Genomic DNA, 27,928 nt, shown 5'->3' with positions numbered 1-27,928 from the left:
GGTTTCACAAACTCCAGTAATTACATTATTTTAGTACTAAAAGCTAATTCAAAATGCATAACATTGGGCCTGAATGTCAAAAGCAGTGAGGTGAAGCTAAACTTTAAAAGAGTCACTGACTCCAAATCTGTTTGTAAAATTTTTTTAAGGCCACATGTAAGGTGAAGGGACAGTCCAGCTCAACATAAATGTCAGCACTTGGGTGGTTAGATTAACTGTTTTTCTTCTTTCATTAGCTCAAACTGCAGTGCTGAACTCTTGTGGCCAAGCTATAAAACAGCAGTATAAACCACTCAGAGTAAAGCTGATGTGTAATTTTCTTCTTTCTTCTACCAGTTTAATGTGCAGAGACAACATTTGATTTCCCCCAAAAGTATAAATGCTGTGGCTGCATTGTTTTCAACATTGCTTTGTGAGTTTGAGCTGCCTGACATAGCAACATCGACTTTGAGTTTGGGGCGGTACTACTTGTTTGTTTGACCAATGGCAGATGAAGGAGGGTTTAGAAGAATTTCATGTTTTTATTATTAAAATGTGCTAAAGTATACACTTCACCTATAAGAGACTGTAGAAATACAGTTTAGCGTAACTATACACTACCAGTCAAAAGATTTTTAAAGTCTCTTCTGCTCACCAAAACTGCATTTATTTGATCAAAAATACAGAAAACATTTTTACTTGTTAATTCATTGTAAATATTATATTATAAAATGTAATTTATTCCTGTGATTTCAAAGCTGAATTCTTAGCATCATTACAGTCACATGATCCTTCAGAAATCATTCTAATATTCTGATTTGCTGCTTAAAAACATTCATTGTATTATTATGTTGATAACAGCAAGTATATTTTTTCAGGTTTCTTCATTATCTGAAATAGAAATCTTTTGTAACATTATAAATGTCTTTATCACCACTTTTGATCAATTTTAGCAAGCTTGCTAAATAAAAGCATTAATTTCTATAATTTAATTCCCCAAGCTGACTCCAAGCTTTTGAATGTTATAATATATAATGTTACAAAATCTTTTTTTATTTAAGATAAATGCTGATATTTGGATCTTTCTATTCATCAAAGAATCCTGAAAAAAATTCATCAACTGTTTTAAATATTGAAAATAATACATAATAAAATATTGTTTCTTCAACAGCAAATCAGCCTATTAGAATGATTTCTGAAGGACCATGTGACACTGAAGGATGGAGTAATGATGCTGAAAATGTAGCTTTGATCACAGGAATAAATTACATTCTAAAATATATATTCAAATAGAAAGCAGTTATTTTAAATAGTAAAAATGTTTCAGAATTTTACTGCTTTTGGATCAAATAAATACAGGCTTGGTAAGCAGAAGAGTATTATTTAAAAAAAAATCTTACTGTTCAAAAACTTTTGATTGGTAGTGTACAGACATATATAAACATTTACAATATACAAAAAACCCTCAGATTTATTTTATTTTTTATTCTGTATTGAAAGATTAATATACCATGATTGTAAATTGCTACAATCTTGATAAATAAATAAAATATATATTTTTGGATTTTCAAAAAAAGAATATCAGTTCTGGCTTCTGGAAACAGGAACAATCTGAAAAGAAGAAACATAAGAGGCAAAAATATATAAATCATCCATTTTAGTTTTGTCCACAAAAAGAATCATTCAACAATAAGGTTAATAAGATCAATTAAACAGAATTTCCACATCAGTAAGCAATAAAATATGGAAAGATATGATTCTTTGAATAAATAACAACTGTGTAAATACACAACTAAAATACACAACAGTTACTGCATAATAAGAATATTAAAATATTTTTAATAAAAAAAAAGTGTTAAAAATTTTAATCTCTGACATATATTGTCAGACATGTCTTTTGAAGCGTGTGCTTGGAAAACAAAAAAGTTTCAGGATTTTGAAAAATTTAAAAGAAAGGACTGTCGAAATCATGTAAAATAAATAAGAAATACTTCAAGGGAAATGGCTTTCTTTCTTCAGAGGAGCATAAAAGAATAAAAGAAGGTATCTTGGGAAATGCCTTTTTTATGTTTTGGGTTTTTTTTTGCCAATGAAACGATCAGTCAATTGTCACCGAAACTGTTCAAAATATTTTACTTCTATGGTTCCACAGAAAGACAGAAAGTCATAGCATTTACATGAGTGTGAGTAAATGATGACCGATTTATTTATTTTTTGAAGTGAACTATTAGTTGAATATTGAAAATGTTAAAATAAATTTCATGTTAAAAAATGTATTTGTAAATTAAGCACTCATTTTATGCATATTAGACAAAATGCAAAACATTTCATTAGACTAAGAGTTTCATTGGGGTCTCAGATATTGGTCTCCATTGTATGATTAAAAGAAGCAAGAGATTTTTCTCATTACCCTTTCATTTCTTTTCTTGCTCTCTGGATCTCAGCGCTCCAGTTGGTCTTGCTGCAGATATCTGGAGCAGTCCAGAACTTTTTTCACCTCACTGACATTTAAAGTCTCAGAACACATGGGGCAAACCGACTCAGTCTCTAAGAGCCTGAAAGAAACGCATACAAATACAGAAAATCAATGGATGGGTGGGTGACTAGATTGGTGGATAGAAAAATGGACTATGGATGGATGAAACTTACTGGGTGAACTGCGAATAGAGAGCAGGGAAATCACAGTGTGGGCAGACACACCAATCCTCCTTGACCAAGTGACGACCCTGAAAATAATGACACACACATTTATCAGACAAACTGTGCAACTGTGCGCGGCTGCATATACACACCATAAGGTCAGGTCAAGTTTATTGTCATTCCTCTCATTATAGTCACAGACAAGTCAATAATGAAAAATAGCACCTAGAGAGGAAGTTAAAATAGGCGCTTGGGTTTCTGGCAGAGGAAGAGGCTGATGCACGGTTCTCTATGACGTTTACACTGTGGAACTGAACCTGTAGGTTGCTCCCTCGGAGCAAGAGTTGCTTGTGTTCAGTCAGTGCAGTGATGCAGTAGATTAAGTTGTCTGTACTCACTGTGGCGATACAGTAGGGCAGATTGTTTTTGCATCCGGGGCAGAGTAGCTCACAGTCAGGCAGGCTGAAGCCACAGTAGGGACAGAGCGAGCTCTCCTCCTCCACCTCAGAAGTGTCTGGACGACTGAGGCAAAATAGAAAAAGTTCAATGACTGGGTCACAGCAATAGGCGCAAATTCAACAAAAAAAATTTGTGCTGCTTTTGTACATTTTTATTTAGTTCTTTGAACAGCCAGATTTTTGAACTGAAACTGAATTTTGAGACACTGTCACAGCATTTTGGAAAAAAGAAAAAAAAAAACACTGAATAAAAAATATAAAAAAAGTTAACTCTCATAATTGGTATCTCACAATTCAGATTTTTTTCTCTCTCACATTTGCGAGTTTTAAATTCTAATTCTAAAGGGAAAAAAATACTGATATTTTCTTAGACTTTCGAGTTTATATCTTTATATCTGCGAATTTAAATCATAATTCTGTGAAAAAAGTCAAGAGTTTGTATCATGGAATTTCTATGAAAAAGGGAAAAAAATAATGATATATTCTCAGAACTGAGTTTATCAGAATTGTGAGATACAAACTGGCAATTCTTAGAATAAAAAGTCACAATTGTGAGATATAAACTATAAACTATAAAAAGAGTTTTTTTCCTCATAATAGCACGTTTTTATCATGGCATTCTTTGAAAAAGGGAAAAAATACTGAATTTTTTTCAGAATTTCGAGTTTATATCTTACAGTTCTGACTTAATAACTTGAAATTGCATGTTATGAAGTCAGAATTGTGAGATACAAACTCTCAATTCTAAAAAAAAAAATCTGAATTGTGAGTTGCGAGTTTATATCATACAAGTCTGTCTTAAAAACTCACAACTGCTTGTTGTAAAATAGTTTTTTTGTTGTAAAGAAAAAAAGTCACAATTGTGAAATATAAACTCCCAATTCTGAGTTTTTCCTTAGAATTCCGAGTTTATATCTCACAATTCAGATTTTTTTCTCAGAATTGTGAGACATAAACTCGCAATTTGCGAGTTATAAATTTCAATTCTAAAGGAAAAAAAATGCTGATATTTTTCAGAATAGAGTTTACGTCTCGCAATTCAGAGAAGGAAAAAAAAAAATTTTCTCAGAATTTCGAGTTTATCAGAATTGTGAAATATAAACTCTCTATTGCGAGATATAAACTTACACAATTCTGAGTTTTTTTCTCGCAACTGCAAGTTCAACAAGTGTAATAACAAATTATTACATCACACAATTCTGAGAAAAAAATCTGAATTGTGAGTTTGTATCACGCAATTGTGAGAAAGTCAGAATTGTGAGATAAATAGTTAACTTGTTTTATTTTTTTTCAGTGGTGGAAACTGGCTTAGATAGATTTAAATATTGTTGTGGACAATAGGTGAGGCCCCAGGGGTCAAAAAGGTCAGGAACCACTAGATTAAACAGAATCTGAATGCACTGAAATTTATTTAACCATTTATAGCTTTTTTGCATATTTTATTTAGTGAATCAAGTGTGCTAAAAAGTGTGAAAATAAACTACGCTATTAATGGGTGCAATTCAATCTTAGTAAATTTCTCTTGTGTGTCTCACCGGACCATGGCCTCTATCTTCTTCTTGTATTTGAGATCAATCTTGTTACGATACTCTGGTCTCATCAGCATAGAGGCAAAACTGAAGGCAGAGTTCCTTAGTCCAGCACGATGACATTCAATAACCGCTGATGTGAGGATGGGGACAATGTCTGTAGGCCATAAACACACACACTGCTTTATGCTACATTAGAGGTGGATCCACTGCCTACAATGCTAGTTAAAAAAGCATCATGCTTAGAGAGACCACAAAGACTATGAGGGAGATGCCTCGATACACTGAATAAACTGCTGTTGTGTGGAAACAGCTCATTACTCATCACTGTCGTAAAACTCTTTAAGCGTTTCAGTAATGTCAGGGTCATTATGTAATTAGCTTACAAGGCACAAGTGATCCAAGTGATCTATTATTGACTGTTTAACCAGTGATACAGATGCAGAGGTTGTCATCTCCTCTTTATACAAGAAAACGTCTAGTGGATCTGACAGCCATAATGGTATTGAAGTGTGTACTGTATGTGTGTGTGGGTAGGTGTACAAAAGAGTCTCACGGGATGGGAATTTGCTGATGTTGTTTGACACACGAATGAGCATTCGCGCCCCCTTTAAATGATCTCCTCTTTTAACATGGATCTGAAAAATGAATAAAAAAACAAACATCTAAAACTTTACAGAACAGTGAATATCTTATGAGGACAGGCACATCAAATCACTGGCCAAACTGAGAAGAAGGCATTGAAGATTTCTGTAGAATCATTCATGTTTGTTTATTCGGTTTTCTTCATTAAATAAATATGAAATATAAAGCAAACTGGGGCTGCAAAAATAATTCAAACACTTTTGGTCATTTAAACCACATTTTGAATGTATGTTTAAAATGCGCTTTGAAGACTGACACGGAAGAGAAGAAAATTGTTGAAGTCATTATTTTTGTTGAACGTGGTAGTTGTGTTGCTGTCTATGCAGGGTCAGAAAGCTCTTGGATTTCATCAAAAATATCTTAATTTGTGTTCAAAAGATGAAAAAGTCTTACGGGTTTTGAAGGACATGAGAGTAAGTAATTAATGACAGAAATTTCATTTTTTGGGTGAGCTATTCCTTTAATGTTTGACAATCAGAAAGTGTCACAATAATTATGTCTTAACAATATGTTACAATTTATAACTAAAAAAAATTATATATACTATTGTTCAGACATTTGTGGTCGGGAAGATGTTTTAAATATTTTTGAAAGTCTTTTATGCTTTTATATATTGAAAATAGTTGTGCTGCTTAATATATTTGTGGAAACTTTAATGAATGAAGTTCCAAAGAACCACATTTATTTGAAATAGACATTTTTTTTTTTGACAATGTAAATATTCTTTACCTTGACTTTTTCCATCAATTTAATGCATACATGCTGAATAAAACTTTACCCTTTAAGGTTTAAAAAAATTTGACACCAAAACTTTGAATGCTGAAACATTCATTCATTTTTACTTTTTGGGCCCACTACAGTGCCTTGCGAAAGTATTCATACCCCTTAATTTTTTCATGTTTTGTTATGTTGCAGCCTTATGTTAAACTGCTTTGAATTTCTTTCTGTCCACATCAATGTACACTCCATACACTATAATGACAAAACAAAAAACTAGTTTGTAACAATTACATTTTTTAGAAATAAAAACAACTAAATGATTCCATTGCATAAGTATTCATACCCTTTTCTGAGACATTCGAAATTTTGCTCAGGAGCATTCATATCGCTTGTAGATGTACACTTCCTGTAGAGTTAACCTGTGGCAAATGTAACTGAATGGGTATGATTTGGAAAGGCACACACCTCTCAATAAAAGGTCTAACAGCTAAAAATGGTATAAGAGCAAAAACCAAGCTCAGAGGTAAATTAAACTGTAGAGCTCAGAGACAGGATTGTGTTAAGCAACACAATTCGGGAAGAGTTCAGATAAAATTTGGCTGCATTAAAGGTTCACAGAAGTATGTAGTCTTCGTTATCCATAACTGAAGAAGTTTGGAACAACTAGAAATCTTCTTAGAGCTGGCCTCCTGACCAAACTGAGCATTTGATAGAGAAGAGTCTTGGTTAGACTGGTGACCAAGAAGCTGATGGTCACTCTAGTTGAGCTTCATGATCATATATGCAAACATCACTGCAACACTCCACCAATAGGGTCTTTATGGTGGTGTGCTTGAAACACAGCACACAGCAAGAGTGTCTTATAGACAACTCTGTGAATATCCTTGAGTGACTCAGCCTGGGCTTGAACTAGGGCTGCACGATATTGGGAAAATATGCGATATGCGATATTGGTGTTGAATATTGTGATAACGATATTTCTTGCGATATTACATTTCCCTAGAGAAATGCTTTAATAATTATTACTGTTATTATTATCTATTTTTTTAAATCTTTAATATATGTAATGATCATGCTAAAGTAAACAGGTAATAGATATTCTTCTGTCATCCGAATTAAATCTAATTCAGGCTAAAAAAAAAAAATTATGTCAAGGAAGTTGCAAAAATTTTTACTTTAAAACACTATGAATGACTTAAAACCTCGGCAGATATTCTGATTTCTGGTTTGCTGTTACCAAAATGCTGCAAACACAAAATGAATTGCTTTCAAACATTACTTTTTATTTACATGTAAGAGCATCTTTTAAACTAAATATTTCCTTGCCTTGCCTGTTTTTTGTTTGTTTGTTTTTTTAAATAAAACATATTATTAAACAAAAATTTTATTAAAATTACTATTAAACTTCAAAAAGTTAGGAGCATCAAAAAAAAATTAGGAGCACCCAATTTCTTTTTAGTAATGCACTGATCTTTATTCTTCATGGCTGATTCCAATTGCCAGGCAAATCAAATGGGCTGTTTCTGAAAGCCTCAGAATCAAATTTTTAAAAAATTACAGTATAAATAACAAAAAATAGACAATAAATGCAGCCATATTCAAAGTAGACTACTCTTTCAATATTCAAAGTGCAAAGTATGATACAGAGTTATAGACAACTTCACAACTTATTATAGCCCACATTCTAATGACAGCCTAGATATTTTATCTAGCCTAATTTGCGTGCATTGGGAGTCGCTCTCTAAACGTGGGGTATTAAAATTGCTTTTAAATGCGCGTAGCCTACGCGTTTTACTTTTGGTTTCGTTTTAAGGATCGCGCGAAACTCTCGGCAGTGCATAGCATGCACTCTGCAATACAAGAGATTACTTTAACAAACCATTTGAAAGTCGGAGGACACCAACAGGATTTTGAAAAGCGTGTCCCCAGTGGAAAATACTCCCCTTCGTGAGTGGAACTCGGCCGCTGAGATATCATCTGATGTGAATGAATGCCGTGTTGTACAGAACCTTTTTACTGTCCACAATCAAAAATCGTCATACCACACACCCTTAATTGCAATGCAGTTTGTGCAAATCCGGAACAGAGGTTTCAGAAAAAAAAGGCCGGTTCCTAGTTCAGCGGTGCGCATTGTCAATGACAGGAAGACGGCTAATATCTCAAATCTTCATTAAAGGTAAAAATAAAGATTAAGTTTAAATGGTTATGTAATGTTGGAGAGAACGGCGAACGCATCAGCTCACAGCAGTCTGTGCAGTAGTTAGGTTAGCAAAAGTTTTGTAAAGAAATGAAACTAGGTCGCACCACCACAATTTCTTGCACTCGCACAAATGCTCCCAAATATAATTTGAGGTTGTGCATATTAAATTTTGGGAGCATAAACGGTGGCAATTTTGATTCCTGTACAGTTCTTTTTAGGCAAAAGTTCAGCGCTGCTGTCATTTTCTCCCTTCATACTCCTGCCGTATTTATTTTTCATTCTCTGCTCTGAGCCACCGGGTTCACCTGTTCGCCCGTTCTAGCCAATAGCATTATAGAAACTACTTGGGAGGCGGTATAAAGATAGTAAGCCCCCATCTATTTGGTCAAATGAGGACAACCTATGCATGCAACGCACAAATGTTTGGCACATAAATTAAATATCAATTATTGCAACTCTCTGATATCGCGTATACTAATAACGCGATAACGATAATTTTTCGATATATCATGCAGCCCTAGCTTGAAACCAATCAAATATTTCTGGAGAAACCTAAAAATGTCTGCCAGCCCCCATCCAAGCTGACAGAGGTGAAAAAGGTGAGGAGAAGAATGGCAGATAGCTGCCAAATGTAGATGTACAAAGCTTGTTGCATTATACCCAAAAAGACTTGAGGCTTGTAAAGGTGCTTCAATTAAGCATTAAGGGTATGAATACTTATGTACTTATTTCAGTTTTTTAATTTCAATAAATTTGCAAAGTTGTCACAAATCTGTTTTTTGCATTGTCATTATTGTGAATACTTTTGCAAGGCACTGTACTTAAAACATTTTATCATAATTATAAATGCTGTTTAAACAGTGAATAAGTTTATGTGTTTCCCACCTTCACTAATATGTAGCTGTGCAGGATCATCAGGTTTGTGGCCATCTCTGCTGGGATTTTAATGTGCTGTGTTTGAAGCTCAGCGTACATGCTGAACAAAACATCATGGGCATTCCTGTAGTTTCCTACAACACATACACACACACATAGACACATAAGTGTACTTCACAAAAAAAACACAGGGTGGGAAGTTCCTAAGAATGTATTATCTTCTTATTTCTACACTTTGATTCACAACACACTCCCAAAAATGTGTGCCGTTTAGTATTGGTTTAGTAAACTCACTCCATAGGCATACACTATACGGACAACCAAATAAATATATATAGAAAAAAATCAGACCTGCAGATTGCTCCTCTCTGGCGATAATAATAGCAGTTCTTGCAGCCTCTCTGTACTGTTTGAGAGCCATGTACAACCGAAACAGATATTTTGCATCCTAAAGAAAGAGCAGAGACAACAAACATTATCTAGTCAAAACACTTTTTTTCTGATAACACACTTATGTTGCTACATACCAATATCATTAAATAAGGTAGAGAGCACTCTATACAATGATTTGCTCTGAATCAAACCATTTTTATCCTAAACAGGTTAAAAAACTACAACACACACACACAGTCAGAATTTAAAGTGAAATAAATCAGAGGAACTCTACTGAAACACAAACCCACTTCACATTGCACACAGACACACACACACACACGCACACACACACACACACACACACACACACACACACACACACACACACACACACACACACACACACACACACACACACACACACACACACACACACACTCACACTCATGTTTGTTTTTGTGAATTGTGGGGACATTCCATAGACGTAATGGTTTTATACTGTACAAACGATATTTGCTATCACCCTACACCTTCCCTACACCTAAACCTAGCCCTCACAGGAGACTGTGCATATCTTTACATTCTCAAAAAAACGTATTCTGTATGATTTATAAGCCTTTTGAAAAGTGGGGACATGGGCAATGTCCTCATAAGTCACCCTCTCCTTGTAATACCTATGTCATACCCATGTTATTACACAAATTTGTGTCCTGATATGTCACAAAAACAAACACACACACACACACACACACACACACACACACACACACACACACACACACACACACACACACACACACACACAAACACACAAACACACAAACACACACACAAAGTGCCTTCTGCTGGGTCACCACAAAGGAAAATATCAGCAGATGCAATGAGCTACTCACAGCAAGAGACTACACACATGCAGTGACACACAAGAGAGAGAGGATAAATGAGAGATGATGAGTGCATGGACAATAGGGAACCAACCAGATAATATTCTTGCAAATATCAACAGATGCATGTTTGTAATACAGACACTTAAAGGGTTCAATGCTCAGATTTTCAAAAGAGGACCCATGCACATTTACAAAAGTAAAGCCTGATAATAAATAATCAAGTAACAGGCAATGTAAAAGCTGCCTGAAGGCATTAGATAGTCCTCATGTATCTAATTTAATCAAATATTATTAAAAAATCCTATCTAGTGAAAGGCCTGGGGCAAGGAATAGTGATGAACCTAGTGGCATCACGGAGCAAACAGGAAATAAGCATTTATGGACTCCAAAGTCATTGTTGTATTCAGCTATAGCAACATAACTATATTAATATTTTCTGTGGTCTATACAAATATTGCAAGTTGCACTACTGTTTAAAAGTTTTCAGTCGGTAAGATTTAAAAAAAATATTTTTAAAGGTCTCTCTCACCATAGCTACATTTAATTAATCAAAACTACAGTAAAAATGTAATAATTTGAAATCTAATTACATTTATCCCTATGATGAAACCAGTCTTTGGTATCACATTATCCTTAAATATGCTGATTTGGTGCTCACAAAACATTTCATAGTATTATCAATGCTGAAAACACTTGTGCTGCTTAATATTTTTTGTGGAAACCATGATACAATTTTCTTTTTTAAATTTTTTAGAAACAAAGTTCACAAGAACAGCCTTTATTTGAAAAAATGTTTTTTTATGTAACAATGTAGAAGTCTTTAATGTCATTTTTGATCAATTTATTACATCTTGCTAAATAAAATGACCTAACTAAAATAAATGTATTAAACTCCACAAAATACCTATTTTAATTTAATTCCAGATGATATAGATATATAAATATCTTTCATTTGCAGCTCTATTAAGATCTGTGCTATGTTTTCAATACCTTTGGCATTCCGTCACTTTCCCCCATCAGGTAATCAATAAGCTGATTGGTTAGAGATTCATCCTTGGCTTCCCCTACCTGTTAAACAAAATCATCATCATCATTATTATAATATTCATCATCATCATAACATAAACAATAGCTGTTCACAACTAGACATAATCACCATAATTCTTGCTAAACATTGGACAAATGGTACAAATGAATTCAGGCTTCAAGCGACATTACACTGTACCAGTATGAAGGATTGATATATGTTTATCTCTGATCTTTTTAAACCATTATGTTGAGATGGGTATCAGCAGAGAGCTTGTGATATGACATGGTCTCATGGTCAATCTTAAAATGTAACTTTTAGATTGAATATTGACACATTTTAAGCTACAATATCCAAATTCTTTAAACGATCCCTTCTAGTATCAACCAGCAGTGATTTTTTTAAATATATATTATCATTGTCCATCTCACTTTCTAACAAATGATGTGAACTGTAGTGTAGTAAAGACTGAATTAATCGCTCCCCAGCTGTACTCACTGTCTCAATGGCCATCTCTATGGCCAAACTGTCATCAGAGCTAGGACATTTCAAAAAGTGCTTCAGCGCCTGTGTGTGGACAGACAGATACAAATACATTAATAAGCAGTTAATGACTGATGTAATTAGCATACTCAGTTGAGTAAAGAATCCCTTTAGAGATAATGAGCAAAGAGGGAAGGGCAACCAAGTGTGACAGAAAGTGAAAGCTTGAAAGACAGAGGATGTGCACTCAGGCATGGGAAGGAAAGAGAGAAAGGAATCTACACAAACAGCACACACAGTTCTCATACCCTGCTGTACTGTCCACACTTCTGAAAAAACTTCCCAGCCTGAAGATGATTCTTCTCCCCCTCAAAATACAGCGCTATGCTCTGATAGTCCTCTATTGTAGCCTCCGAACCTGAACACATGCACACAGCATGATAAAAAACACTGACATATTGAACTTATTCATCCAATACAATCTGGACGAATAAGCCTTGTAAATTAGGTGATGTGTAGTTAAATGAAGTAGGTTATTTCTATATGCAGCACTATTCTTTCAACTCTGTAACTTAAAAATAAAAAACCATGTGCAGTAATTGAAGAAAGGTATCTTTGTGTATAAAAAATATTCTCGTAGCTTCATAAAATTAAGGTTGAACCACCAATGTCACATGGACTATTGTAACAATGTCTTTACTACCTTTCTGGACCTTGAAAGTGGTAGTTGCATTGCTCTCTATGCAGGGTCAGAAAGCTCTCGGATTTCATCAAAAAAAAATCTTAATTTGTGTTTCCAAGATGAACAAAGGTCTTTTGGGTTTGAAACAACATGAGAGTGAGTAATTAATGACAGAATTTTCATTTTTGGGTAAACTATCCCTTTAAAAGACTATTTCAAAAGATTAACAGAATGGAAAATCTAAAACAAAATGAAAAAATATTTTTCTTTTTATTTATTATATAATATAATATTGTTGCTCTTTTGTTGATTCTGATTGCTTCCATTGTCCTTATTTGTAAGTCGATTGGGATAAAAAAAGTCTGCTAAATTACTCAAATGTAAATGTAAATCCCATAAAGTACATAGTGTTTTGCGAAAGTATTCATACCCCTTCATTTTTACATTTTGTTATGTTTCTGCCTTATGTTAAACTGCTTTAAATTACTTTGTTTCCACATCAATCTACACTCCATATACCAGAATGGCAAAGCAAATAACAGGTTTTTAATATCCCAAATACAGTACTTTTGCAAGGTACTGTAGAAAACCTATATATATTTACAAGCAATTAAAAATGTATTCTCAAGAAAATTTTTGTTAACGTATGAAAATGTTCTGCATAGTAGGAATGACCCAAGAGAGAAATGATCAGAGAGATCACCAATGATGTCAGCGTAGACCTCCATCTGGCCATGCTGCTGAGCGAGCTGAAAAGCCTCATCACTGCAACGTGACAAAACCAGGAACTGGATCGCTGAGCCGTAATCACTCAAACGCAGGAAAAACCTGTGTAGTCACCAAACGTTTATCACACAGAACATCAAGACAGGTGTTTAACCCTAGTAAACTAGAAAATCTGGAATTTGGAAATACATTTTATAAAAGAAAAATGTTCTAATTTAGTTTTTTTGGAACACAGATTTTTGGTGTTTCTCTGTTTCCTCACCTGGCAACCATTTTGGCTCCTTCGATGGACTGAGTTTCTCGTACGATGCGGACAGCCTCCTCAGGGTTGTTAAGATGCTCCAGTAGAATTCGAATTACATTGTCCCAGTCTCGTGCACTTTCATAGGCCATTGCTGCATCTTTATATCTATATACATACACAAAATTTGTAAAGTGGCAATTCGGGGAATGTTGGACTAAGTGTTTCTTGAACATGGTTTTATATTAGTGTTCATAACACAAGACACATTTTCCTAGATAAACACTGTTAACTTTTAGAATTTTAACATTTCTATTCAGAGAGAAAAAAGACCATTTATTAAACTGAGCTGACAAAAAACATTCCATATGTCACAAGTAATTTTTTCCTTTTGAAACAATGCAGTCCTGTATCTCTTTTTAACATGTGAAGAGGGTGTACTACACAACAGTCAACAGTGAAAACAACTGTTTAATTTTAATGGGTGGTAAATTAATAAATTATATTTTAAAAAATTGAAAATTATGTAAAATGTATTTCCACATTGTGGGGGGAAATCTTTATCATTATATACACTACCGTTCGAAAGTTTGGGATCAGTAAGACTTTTTTTTTATGTTTTTTTTTTTTTAAGAAGTTTCTTATGCTCACTAAGGCTCCATTTATTTGATTAAAAATATAGAAAAAAATTAAATTTTTGAAAAAATATTACAATTTAAAATAATGGTTTTCTATTTGAATGTATTTTAAATTATAATTTATTTCTGTGATGCAAAGCTGTATTTTCAGTAGTCACTACTCTAGTCTTCAGTGTCACGATACTTCAGAAATATCTGATATGCTGGTTTATTATCACACACACACACACACTGTGCCGTAAACTGTAGGCTTAATATTTTTTTGGAACCTGTGACACTTTTACCAGGATTCTTTGAAGAATACAAAAAAACAGCCTTTATTTAAAATAGAAATCTAACAACTTACAACAAGTCTTTACAATAACTTATCATCAGTTTAACACATCCTTGCTGACTAAAAGTATTAATTACTTTCAGAAAAAGACATTTAAGAAATTGACTGACCCCAAACTTTTGAACGATATTGTATATTGTTACAAAAGATTTTCATTTAAAGATTTCAAATAAATGCTGTTCTTTTTGAACTTTTGAACAAAGAATGCTGAAAAAGTATCACAGGTTCCAAAAAAAAATATTCTGAAACTGTTCTGTTTTTCTTGGAGAGACTTTCTTGGAGAGTATTTGGTACATACTTTCCATCCATCTCCTTTGCTTTAGCGTACTGCAGGTGAATCTTTGGGGACGTCACATGGGGCAGGAGCTCGCCCACCTTTGCCCTAAGATTAGAGAACAACATTAATTATAAATTATCTACAAATCACAATTTTGTTTCCATAGCAAAACATTAAAATCTGTGACGTATCTGTTAGTTACTGTTGTGAAGTTGTATTACCAGTTTTTGCAGCGTATGTAGACAGAGGCAGCTTTGTCATAGTACTGGCCTTTCTCATACAGCTGAGCCGCTTCTGAATATTGCTGCATACATAATCAATCAGCCAACAAAAAATCCTGAATTACAACATACTGCTCTCTAACAGGTAAATGAAAGTTATTTGTATGTCAACAAACACACATAAACACACACACACCTTCATGCTTTCCAAAATGGCTCCACAGTCTTTCTTCAGAGCTCTGCTGGGGTGTTTGATTGCCTGGTTGGCTCCTCTACGAATGTCACCCATACGAATAGACATGCGAGCCACTCCTGCCAGACAGCTCTCATCATGATCCTGGAACTACAAACACCCACCCACACACCCACACACCCACACACACACACACACACACATATATCAGGATCTTCCGCCACACATCAGGATCTTCCGCCAGCGACGGTCACTGAATGAGCAATGCCTTGTTCCATCACAATGAGGCACAAAGTCACTCTCTCTGCTACTCTCTGGTGAATTAAATGCCAGTTTCCACTTAAACTGCTGAGACCATCACATCTTTCAAGAAGCAGCTGAATAAACCTGACAATGTACACTATTACTATTGTTAGCTCTTACACAAACTGCTTTTGTTCATCGTAGCTTTTGACAAAAGCATCTCCTAAATGATTGAATGTAATGTAAAATGTAAGACTATGCTCGATTCTAAAAAAGGGCACTCCAGTGACTTTGTAAATGTTTAAATGATAACAACATTTACATTTTTGAATCAGAATTTCCTTTAAAGTTGTTGATCGTCATTTCAAAAACATGCAGACACTCACCTTGTTGTTTCCCGTTATGCCTTTCTCATAGTGAGCCAGTGCATTCGTATAATCTCCACTAGAGGGCGACACAATAACATTTGCCATTACATCAACTGTGATAACAGACACATCAAGTACAGAAAACAAGTCCATATCACTTACAATCAGATACATTCAAATGTGCATGTGCATGTGATATCTCCAAAAAAGATGCAATTTACTTGACTTACACAAATTCCAGCTGTATGGCATATTCTTTAGAAATAAATGGGATCTCTTCAGGGTCCAGTCTTTTAGCCAGCTGTAATGCACTGTCCCAATGCTGCAGGTCTCTTCTCATCTACACATACAGCATACATACAGTATATATTTTGATCCATACATGTGAACTTTCATTAATGTGTGTGTCTGTTTTACCTCCAGGGCTGCCATAGGATATGAAGAAGTCAGATACAGGTCCTGGGCTCGGTTGTAGTCATTGCAGAACATTGCCAAATGACCAGCCAACAAATTTTGATCTTCTATTCCCTACAAACGCAGATAAAGGGAACCCTGGGTATTAAGACTTGTATGGCTTAATATAACATAAATGATGTATCTTACTAAAATATGTAGTAGAAAACCGATGAAAGACATTATTTAAAAAATCCACATCATTTTATATATATTTTGGATTATGAGACTATTTCAATTACGTGAAATGGCTGCACTCAGTGAACTACTGCTGCTACCTGTTGTAATTTTTTGCAACACAACTCGGAAAATAAAACACTAATACAATGCCACATTGTGCAGCTTTTGGTTGCAATTTTCAGTCGAAGGGCAAGAAGAAAAGTGATGTAAGTATTCACTGCTTTTCCTAGCGATAAGAAGAAGAGCAAAGAATGGGAAGATGCCTGTGGACGAATAAAACTTCCTAAAGACTTTGTTCTCTCCACTTTAGCCCTGATGCCTTTGAGGCTTTTAGTAGACCACAGCTACTGTAAGAGCTTACAAACGGCAGAGACAAGAAATGCTAGATGCAATCCTGGCAGGATATAAACATGTCGACACTTGTCATGACATCGCAGCCACTGAAGGGGTCTTTCAGCGTGGATTTCACTCGATTTCCAGGCATTTAGACTCCTTGTGGGAAAAATCGATGGTTCGACACAGATAGCGCCAGTAGCTCAATAAGTGCAACCATTTTATGTCATAATGGCATAACATTCCAGGAACTTTCTCAATATAATGGACTTCAATGGTCATCAACGGGTTGAAGATCCGAACTGCAGTTTCAATGCAACTTCATAGTTAATTTTTTTTTGTTTTTAACCACAAATGCTCATCTTGCACTAGCTCTGTAATGCGCGTCTTCACGCATTGTGTAATTACGTTGGAAAAGTCATGTGCGGTTAGTTCTTTGTCTGGGTACTTTGGTTCAAAAAGGTAGGGTAAGGCGATAAACTCCAACTTCAAAATCGTCCGACATCGCTGTTTTACTATTTTTTTAAAGGCCGTTTGACTTTCTTTGTATGTTCACGTTGTAAACACTAGGTCGGTACTTCCGCATACGCCATGCATGCTTAATTACATAATGCTTGACGTCAAGCTAGTGCAAGATGAGCATTTGTGATTAAAAAGTATATATATTTGTATTTAAAAAAAAATGACAGATTGTTTCGCTAGATAAGACCCTTATTACTCAGGTGGGATTGTATAGAGCCCTTTAAAGCTGCACTGAAACTGCAATTTGGGTGAGTAAATTATCAGAAAATTTTCATTTTGAAAGAGAACTTTTAATGTGAGCTTGCATTTGATTGTAAGAAAAGGGTGGGGTTTATATTGACAAAATAACTGGAGTAGTCTACCATACTTCCCTAGAGAACAGTCTGTCGTTTGGTAACATTTTGCTTAACAATTACAAGGTAAATTTAAAAAAAATGAAACATATGCAGGGATGAATTATTTACAATAAGATAAGTATCATGTTTTTAGAAAACAGGTGTGTTGAATTTACATTTCATGCCAGCTTAAAAATGCTGCCTACTGAGGCATGTGGTCACACCTTGATATCCTCTAGGGACATGACCATGCCGACGTTTCCCATCATGCGGTATACTCTGATGGCCAGTTCCACCTCCATGTGATGCAGACATGCTCTGCCCAGCTCACCCCACGCCTCGGTTTTGTTCAGAGCTTTACAGATATTCCATGCATCAGAAAACCTGCACACAAACACATACACACACAATTATACTATAATAATTGTTGCTAAAGAAATCTGCAATGCTGATGTAAAATTTGTTGCAATCATTGATACATTATGCATCCAACAACCATGCTTTTAGTTCTAAGCATTTGGTTTGTATTATTTGGCTTAATTTAGTTAAGCCTGCACAATAAACTACAAAATCAAACTAATGTAGCATGAACATACCTTTTCAGCATAATGGCCTGTTGCAGTAACGACTGGAGCTTGTCTTTACTGGTGTCACTGTGTGGGTTGTTGAGGAATGAATGTGTGTTCAGAACCACACTATTAATCTTCCCACTCTGGGTCTGACATGTCAGCTCCCCATTATGCAACAGCAAGGGCTTATGGGAAAACGGCAACTTGGTGGCACCAACTAGAATCACTTTAGAGCCTAGAGAAAAACACACACAAATAAACTATTATTCTGCAGCAATAAATCTGTTTCATTGCACAAATAAAACGAAATGTTTAACACAGGGCTTTGATGATTGGGAATGGAAATCAAGAACTTATTCAGAACTAATTCAATTTTTAAACATAGTTGAATATGTTTAAACAGTGAAGCATCTGAATTCACTGTACTAAACAATATTATGCATAAGCATGTAAACTTCCTAGTATGGATTCAATTTAATACCATTTCATGTGCACATGGCATTACTGTACTATTTATATTCTTACAATTTGAGGTTTATCTCTTGAAGGCACTGTCCATGCTTTCCTTAAAACCATTAAGAAAATATCTGACAGACATTAGTTTTACCCTGTATGGTGTCTTTGTGGAAGGCATATGTGTAGACTTTGTCCTCCTCATATGCCACAAACACACCCTTATTGCTGATCCAGTTTTCCCACAGTACCCCTTTAATGGCAGGAGAGAAGTCTGGGATCTCAAACACTGAATCGTTCACCTGTAGGAAATACAGACTTGGTTTAAAATTTGACATGAGTCTCTCAGCAATGTCATATTTTTACTACTAGTCATTAAAAACATAGTCCACCCAAATAAATGCCATCATATACTTATATTCATGTTGTTCCAAACCTGAATTACTTGACATTTTGAAAATGTCCAAGTGTTCTTTTTTTCCCCAAAGTAAGTCAATGGTCACCAAAACTGTTTGGTCACCATTAACATTGCTCAAAATATCTCAAAATAAAAGTCACACATGAGGGTAAGTCATTTGGGTGAACAATCCATTTAACAGTGGAAATGCGTTTGTTTGTGTGTACCGGACAGTAAAGGAAGCCATCGCTTTTTTCATCAATAAAAACGAGACGTGTTCCATTGGGGTCTGGAAAGACTTTGCGTACACCCACTGTGTGGCGAAATTCATTCACACTCTGCCAGTCTTCAAAATAAAAACTCTGAATCAAGCCAGTCTACAGCAAAAAAGAGAAAAAACACACAAAAATCATACAAATTAGGTATTTAGATACATGAGGCCATGTTATATCATGAAACAGTCACACTAAGGGGTTCACATTATTCACACTTTAGTACCTTATTGCCGACGAAATGATAGGGACATAACATTTTATTAAATATGAAAATTGTATTAAATACTGTGTGATTTTTATAGCATCATATTTAAATGAAATTAGATTGTTTTAATAAGTGACCCTGGACCACAAAACCAGTCATAAGGGTAATTTTTTTTTTTAATTGAGATTTATATATCATCTGAATAAATAAGCTTTCCGTTGACGTATAGGATGTCCTAGGATGGAACAATATTTGGCCGAGATACAACTATTTAAAAATCTGCAATCTGAGGGTGCAAAAAAAATCTAAATATTGAAAAGAATCACCTTTAATGTTGTCCAAATGAAGTTCTTAGAAATTCATATTACTAATCAAAAATTAAGTTTTGATATATTTACGGTAGGAAATTGATGATCTTTACTTAATATCCTATTGATTTTTGGCATAAAAGAAAAATGTATATTTTTGACCCATACAATGTATTTTTGGCTATTGCTACAAATATACCCATGCTACTTAAGAAAAGACAGATTTTGTGGTCCAGGATCACATATATTAATAATTTAAATAATAATACTATATCCAGTATGCAGCTGGTATTGTCATGTGAACTATGACGTAAAGCTGTGTCGCTGTTCCTTGCCATTTATGAATGTGATGACTCATGGCATAGTAAAAAGTCCCTCACATCCACAGAATCTGAATCACAGCAGAAGGTCATTCGAGTATCTCTCAACTAATGTTTTATGAATGTATAAGAATGCATATTTGTACTACTTATTTGATGTACAAATCTTTGCATAGTGTATAATAAAGAATTAGGTGATGTATATGTTTTACAAAGAACATTTTAACACAAACCAATCAGCATCCAGGACCATACCTATCCATTTAAAAAAATGAGGTAACAGTGAAAAAATATGTATATGTGAATGACTCACATCTGTCCCAAAATACAGAAACTCAGAAGTGAGAGCATGACTGAGGATGCGGTATTTTTGATCAGGTTCTGGAAACAATTTCGTCTGTCTGTCCTCCTGAACAGCCTGCTCATCTCCGTCAATCTTTCAAAAAAAAAAAAAAGACACACACACACACACACACACACACACACACACACACACACACACACACACACACACACACACACACAAATTAAAAACAAAAAGTATAAAAAGCTGACAGCCATATATTTTTTACACATGACTGGCTTCTTACCACATGGAGCTGGACTTTCCCCTCAAACAAAGCAGCAGCATAGTCACAATTCAGACACATACTAGCCACTGTCCCTAAATACTCAGTGTCTTTCACACGCTCGACACCTGAAACATACACATGCACAATTAAGTTGTTGTGTTGTGTCACCCAAAAATGAACATTCTGTCATTATTTACTCTTTATATATAGTTTTTCAGTTTTTTAATAAAACCTGAGAGTTTTCTGTCCTTCCTTTTAAAGTCCAGGTAGTCAAAACTTAAAAGGAAATGCTATACGTATGTCAATTGTTCTTTATATGTAAATAAAAGGCTACAATAAATATCATAGATTTAAATCTCTAAATTCATCATATAAAGCAAACATATCTGTCAACAAGATTTGTGAGAACTGCTCGATTAATATGGATTTTTAATATGACACCTTTATGACCTTTTTGGACCTTCTAAGTTTGGTTACCTGGACTTTCAATTTAGGGACAGCAACCTCTCAGGTTTTATTTAAAGGGGTCATCAGATGCAAAGCATGGTTAAACGCACTAAACTAAACAATGGCGCATCACTCCAGAGAGAGAAGAGAGGGGCAGGGTGAGCAGAGCTAATTTTTTCATTTAAAGGAACATGCAATAGAATGAGTTGCTTTTTTGCAGGGCTGATTTTCACAAGGTAAAAGGGTGTTTTTTTACTCTACTATTGGGAATTTTTAACCAAAGTATATTATAGACTTTTCATTAAGACCCTAAAGAATCATATCAACTTGTGGAAAATGGGCATCCGATGACCCCTTTAAAAAATCTTAATTTGAAGATTAACTGAAGTCTTATGGTCCTGTAACCACATAAGGAATAAATGATGACAGATTTTTCATTTTTTGGGGTGAATTTTCCCTTTAAGTACAGAAAGATAATAATAGAAGACAGAATATTCCTGAATTTATATTGTTTCTCACTTACCACTGTCTCCTAATGCATAAAACCACGCTCTGTTATTCATGCCCACAGCAACATGATATGGTCCCACTGCTATAAAACTAGGCTCCACCTCCACTGCAACAGCAACAGGGGACTCCTGAGAAGAAAGAAAATACATCAAATCATATTTTTACATTTTATATAAAAAAAACCTTCTGGCAAAAAAAAACACACACACAAGAGAAGGGTGCTGTGGGAGGTTGCAAGGGCATTGCTATGCAGTTGCTAATGTGTTCTGAAGCTTTTAGATGGTTTCTAGTGTGCTTTGGGTGGTCATTAAACAGTTGTGTGATGGTCTAGTTTAAAGGGATAGTTCGCTCTAAAATGAAAATTACCCCATGATTTACTCACCTTCAAGCCATCCTAGGTGTATATAGTCTCGCGTAGCCAGACCTTCAGACTGACGGCTGAAGGTCTGGAATTCATGGCAGCCTTCATTGGCCAAGCCCCGCCCATAAGACCGTTTGATCGACATGTCAAACAACCAATCACATTTCGTTTCGTTCAGCGTCATATTTCTGTGCGTGGAAATGCCCCCACAACAACAGACTGGCGTGCAACAAGTCAGTCATTGAAATAACCAGCATTGAAAGATAACGAAGAAGAGGGAGAACAAGCAGTAAGTCAGTAATTTGTTCGAACGTCGCAAATGTGTATAACAACAATGGCGTCTGCATAAGCACCTTTTAGCAAAACGCAGAGTAAATCAGTCTGCGCTTTGTTTCCCGGCGGACCGAAAATAAACGCGACACTTCGCGTCTTCCGGAAATCCGGTCAAATTCAACTAATCAGATGACGACTTCGACATTCCTGAAGTGTTTCCAGTTAAGTGTACCATATGCATCAGACATTTAGCCAACGTTCCGTGGGCGTGACGTCTGAGGCTTAGACTAAGGTTTATATTACTTTCTTTCTGTCAGACAAATACAATTGGAGTTATATTAAAAAATGCACTGGCTCTTCCAAGCTTTATAATGGCAGTGAATGGCTGTTGATTTTTTGAAAGATTTGTGGCAATGATAAATGTCAAATGTCAACAATACATTGGTTTGGTTTCTTTAAATAAAAATATGCAATATGCATAGGGATATGCCGGTATCAATTTTCATTTTGCGATTAATTGATAATGGTTTTATCATGGTATACAGTATTATCATGATATATAAATTTATTTCAAGTGGTGTCATAATACAGTATAACAGGTTAAATAACTATTTTCTTATAACAAAAATAACTGAACATTGAAATACAATAAAGCAATACACAAAAAAGTATAAAGTTAAAAACCTTACACAGATTAAAGTGCAAAAGAATTATAAAGACCAATAGGTATCACTTTACAGTAAGATCTCTTAGTTAATGCATTAATATTCTCAATGAGCAATAGCTACATTGGCTACATACAGTAAGTTATTCATCTTTTTTAAAAATCCTAGTACATTTTAGCTCATTAAATAACACTGTTGCAACTTTTGATTTTAACAATTTGTCATTAAAGGTGCAGTGTGTAGATTTTTGCGGCATCTAGCGGTGAAGTTGTGAATTGCAACATTCCACCGCTCACCCCTCCCTTTACAGAACTACGGTAGGCCACAGAGGATTAAGATGTCGCGTTTTAGACAGCAACGAACTATGAGATTTCTTTTAAAACGTAAATTAAGGAATTATATTTACTTAACTAGTCAATAAAACGATGTTATGGTAAATATTACTGTTACTTGTTCATTATTTTGTCAGTGTTTTTTCACAAGAACAACAGTGATGAAACGCGATCTGCAGAGCAGTTTGTCCGTTTAGGGCTACTGTAGAAACATAACGGCGACTTCCATGTGAGGGGACCCGCGGTGTATGTAGATATAAACTGATAATTCTAAGTTAATAAAAACATAACGGTTCATTAAGTAAGGTCTTTATACACCCCTGAAAACATAGTTATGTATATTATATTGCAACTTTGTCTAGAGATCATCTCAAATATTACACATTGCACCTTTAAATATTGGAATTACCTAAGATTAATGAATGTTCAGAATAATTTTTCATTGGCAGTTTATGTTATGTGTATAGCCTATTAAATCTAAATATTGAAGTATTTGGCACTGTGATGAACACCATAGCAAATGCACAACACTTTTCAGAAGCTGAAAGCTGTTTTGTTTACAGGATTTCTGGGGTAGCGGCTGCATTATGTTTAGCGCCATTTGCTGTCAGAGAATGAAAGTGCGCTTTCTTCCAGAGCGTGTGCTTTTTTTTTTTGTAATCGTGGCTTTGAACAATTACATAATCTTGGCATCCGTAATTGTGATCACGATTAGAAATTTGATTATTTGTGCAGCCCTACTGCTACGCTTACAGAATCTGCTGGAACGCCATTATTAGGCTTGGAAGAGCCAGGACCATTTTTAATATAACTCCAACTGTATTCGTCTGAAAGAATAAAGTCATATACAGTACACCTAGGTTGGCTAGAGTGTGAGTAAAGCATGGGTTCATTTTCATTTTTAAGTGAATTATCCACATTAAAACGTGTCTGATTGCTTAAACAAGTAACAACGCACCTCTTCTAAACTAGTTTGAGCTATCATACACAATCATAGTGCAAATCAATTATGCATATTTAATACTAAGCATTAAGGCTTCGGAAAAAGAAAAAGGTGACCAACGGTAACAGTGATGCGTACGTTTTGATGTGTACGTATGTCTGTGTATCACCTCCTTACCCCTTCCACCTGGTTGGCGACCGTAACCTCCAAAAGGGATGTAAGATAGGCAATTCTAGTGCCACTGCTGTCTCCCAATATGGGCAGCTTGGTGAGGAAGACATGCAAGGTTCCCTGCTGAGAAGATACAGCTAACAGCTGGCCATCATCAGTCCAACACATCTGATCAAGGCCTGAGAAAGACACCCACAGAACTAAGAACTAATGCATTTCACACAAATACAGTGAATCAGTATGCATCAAAATGATTTTGTACCTTTGGTCTCCTCATCCAGAGAGACAATAGCATACATTTCCTTCAGATCAGTCAAGTCATGTATCTTAATACTGACAGAGAGATATAACAGTGTTATCTTAATGCACAGAAAGAAAATTTCATTTTCAATGAGTGGTGGATAAAACTGTCACGATTGGCAGAGAAAAAGGCCGAATGTGTGTCACAGAGCTGAAGGCGATTTGTAACTGTAATAAGCAACTTTTTATAATGACTTTGTATATGTAAATTGGTTTTGACACCTGGCCAACAAGTCGATTCTCCCACCGGGAAATGTGGCATATGGCAGCAATGCAAACATCTATTGTAATGACTTCTGCATACTAATGAACACTTACCAGTTGTCCCCACAGGACGCAGCCTTGTTTAGTGATTGTGAGATGGCGATGCTAGTCAGGCTGTCTTTATGATTGTGGGCTTGAAACAACTCTTGGCCAATCTCACGGATATGCGTGGAAATGACTACAAAGTAGCCATGTGAAAATCCAATCATGATATAGCCATCCCCATACCTAGAGAGAGGAACTGTGGTTAAACATCTTGTTTGAGCACAATTATTAAAAAGCAGGGCAGTGAGATGCATGTTAATGTGTGTGTGTTCGTACCAGCGATAGGAGATGATGTTGCCATAACGCTGCTGAAAGGCCAGTTCTATAGGGTTATCGGGGTCATTTAGATTAAACAGAAACAGGGTCTTCTTTCCTAAAGCCACACTAACCTGCAAGATAAAGATCATTTAGTCATCCTGTAAATATATTTGCATTTCTCATGAAACAATGTGAACAAAGCTGAGCTGGAGTAAGTGGCCCAAGTTGTTATCAAGGGGTGTTTTTAAGCAAACATTAAGCTGAGATGACATAGTAATGGTTGGCAAACAATGTTGCCATGAGCTGGCTTAATATAAAATTCAACTGATAAGAGATCAAAATAAAAATAAAAATAACCAGAAGAAATACTTTGCATTATAGTAATTCACTGTATAATCCCATATTCTGATTATTATAATACAATAAATAATAATAATAATACTTTTTTATATACCTTAAAATATAATTTATTTCTGTGATGCAAAGCTGAATTTTTTTCAGCATCATTGCTCCAGTCTTCAGTGTCACATGATCCTTCAGAAATCATTCTGATATGCTGATTTATTACCAGTGTTGGAAACAGTTGTGCTGCTTAATTTTTGGATCCTGTGATACTTTTCTCAGGATTCTTTGATGAACAAAACATTAAAATGAACAGCATTTATTCAAAATTCTTTACTATCACTTTTTATTAATTTAACACATCTTTGCTGAATAAAACTATTAATTTCTTTCAAACAAAGAAAAAAACTGTTAATAATAATTAGCATATTAGAATGATTTCTTAAGGATCATGGGACACTGCAGACTGGAGTAATGATGCTGAAAATTCAGCTTTGCATCACAGGAATAAATTATATTTTAGAGTATATTAAAATAGAAAACAACTTTTTTAAATTGCAATAATATTTCACAACATTACTGTTTTTTTTCTGTTTTAATCAAATATACACATCTTTCATGAGCAGAAAAGACTTCTTTAAAAAAATCTTACTTATCCTAAACTTTTGAATGGCAATGTACATTTTAATATATATTTATAGTTTATAGTATATTTATATTTATAGTTTAATAATACTTCAGTTTTACTGTGATGTAAAATTGCTGATGTAAAATATTATTGGAATATATTACTGAAAATTTACTCTTGCGTTGACCTCTACCTATAAGTAAGAACAGTGTAAAATTAATTAAAATTAGCATGTTAACATACAGTGCTTTCTCCTGGAGATGATCGCTCATCTGTTTTCATCACTGAGAACTGGACATCTGCAGGATCTGCTCTCACAGAGGTCTAAAGAAGAGAAAAGTGGTAAACAGCATTTCAAACTATGCTATTAAATGCCTGCATCAACACACACATATATAAGGATCTTGTTCTGACAGACTCTCATGTACCTGTCGAATGGTGTCTCCCTCATGGTTGCTGATTGTTATGCTGCGGTCTTCACTGCCCAGCGCCAAAAGGTTCTGAGAGCTCCAACAGCCACATGTGATCTTCTTTGTGTGCTTACCTACATGTACACATGCATGATGTGAAAACTATTCACACAGCATTCCATTAATTTAATAGAATTTTTTAATGATTGAATTTGCTCCAGAATATATAAAAGAATAAAGAGAACATTATCATGAATAAATTAATCAATGAGGAAAATATATGTCCCTGAACCATAAAACCAGGCTTAGGTAGCACATGTATATTTGTAGCAATAGCCAAAAATACATTGCATGGGTCAAAATTATCAATTTCTCTTTAATGCCAAAAATCATTAGGTTAAGTGAAGATCATGTTCCAAGAAGATATTTTGTATATTCCCTACATTAAAGAAATTAAAACGTATTTTAAATGCTAAGAACTTCAATTTTCTCAGTATTTAGATTTTTTGGCAGATTCCAGATTTTCAAGTAGTTATATATCAGTCAAATATTGTCCTTGCCTAACAAACCATACATCAATGGAAAGCTTATTTATTCAGCTTGATGTAAAAAATCAATTAAACCCATATGACTAGTTTTGTGATCCAGGGTCACATATCTGATAAGGAGTACCTAAACCCCACCAGTTTATTCCATAGACCAAATCATTTTTTGTCTTTGCCCAAAATATATGTGAAGCATATTTTAAATTTAACTTTTTTTTTTAATTTTGCTTAATTTTACCCAGAACAGGAATCTTGCGTGAGGTTTGCTGGTTGTAGATGAGCAGGTTTCCTTTAGATGTGCCAACAGCCAATAGTGGCCCAGTTTTAGACCAGAGCAGAAAGGACATCTGATCTCTGTATCAACCAGGAAAATAATAAAAAAGAAACATTAACATAAAGGCATCTCAAAAACAATCCAATTTAAAGGGTTTATTCTCAATAACACATGTTTGCTCTGTCACCACATTACTCACCTCATGCCACTGTCCAGCTGTGAGGTTTTATTAACATTTGCATCCCACAGGTAAATAGAACTGGACTTTTCAGCAATCACAGCTAAGATATCACCATCTTTATCCCAGTCAAGAGATACGCAAATCCTACATGCAAAAAAAAAGAAAAAGAAAAGAAAAGTAAGAGCAAGAACATAAGTCCTGCAACATTATCGCTCTTTGGTTATGCAGAAATAAAATCACACAAAACAATATTCTTCTCTCAGTTAGAGATAAGACAGATAGACAACATGCATGAATGCTCACTTACCCAGGAAG

At 34.9% G+C, this 27,928-nt stretch overlaps 1 protein-coding gene across 1 annotated transcript; it reads right to left on the bottom strand.

Moving 5' to 3' along the window:
* Nucleotides 1-501: 501 nt before the first annotated feature.
* On the bottom strand, nt 502-27,928 carry wdr19 (WD repeat domain 19). The gene is made up of 35 exons (XM_073842005.1): nt 27,921-27,928; nt 27,632-27,757; nt 27,397-27,512; nt 26,632-26,747; nt 26,447-26,527; nt 25,252-25,364; nt 24,985-25,158; nt 24,629-24,699; nt 24,373-24,545; nt 21,635-21,749; nt 20,683-20,789; nt 20,406-20,528; nt 19,212-19,361; nt 18,742-18,889; nt 18,162-18,369; nt 17,790-17,949; nt 16,160-16,270; nt 15,973-16,082; nt 15,761-15,818; nt 15,135-15,281; nt 14,939-15,021; nt 14,739-14,822; nt 13,490-13,636; nt 13,205-13,329; nt 12,128-12,237; nt 11,835-11,903; nt 11,300-11,377; nt 9,399-9,495; nt 9,057-9,181; nt 5,163-5,244; nt 4,613-4,763; nt 3,018-3,141; nt 2,629-2,705; nt 2,390-2,534; nt 502-1,590 (listed from the first exon to the last, which is right to left on the bottom strand). Exons 2-34 carry the CDS (start codon nt 27,634-27,636, stop codon nt 2,420-2,422), a joined length of 3,753 nt encoding a protein of 1,250 aa, XP_073698106.1. The 5' UTR covers nt 27,637-27,757; nt 27,921-27,928; the 3' UTR covers nt 502-1,590; nt 2,390-2,419.

Source organism: Garra rufa, chromosome 6, assembly GCF_049309525.1.
Source record: "Garra rufa chromosome 6, GarRuf1.0, whole genome shotgun sequence".
In the NCBI taxonomy this organism is placed as follows: domain Eukaryota; kingdom Metazoa; phylum Chordata; class Actinopteri; order Cypriniformes; family Cyprinidae; genus Garra; species Garra rufa.
The sequence above is the reverse complement of the archived record's forward strand: the minus strand, read 5'-3'. Positions and strand labels throughout refer to the sequence as shown.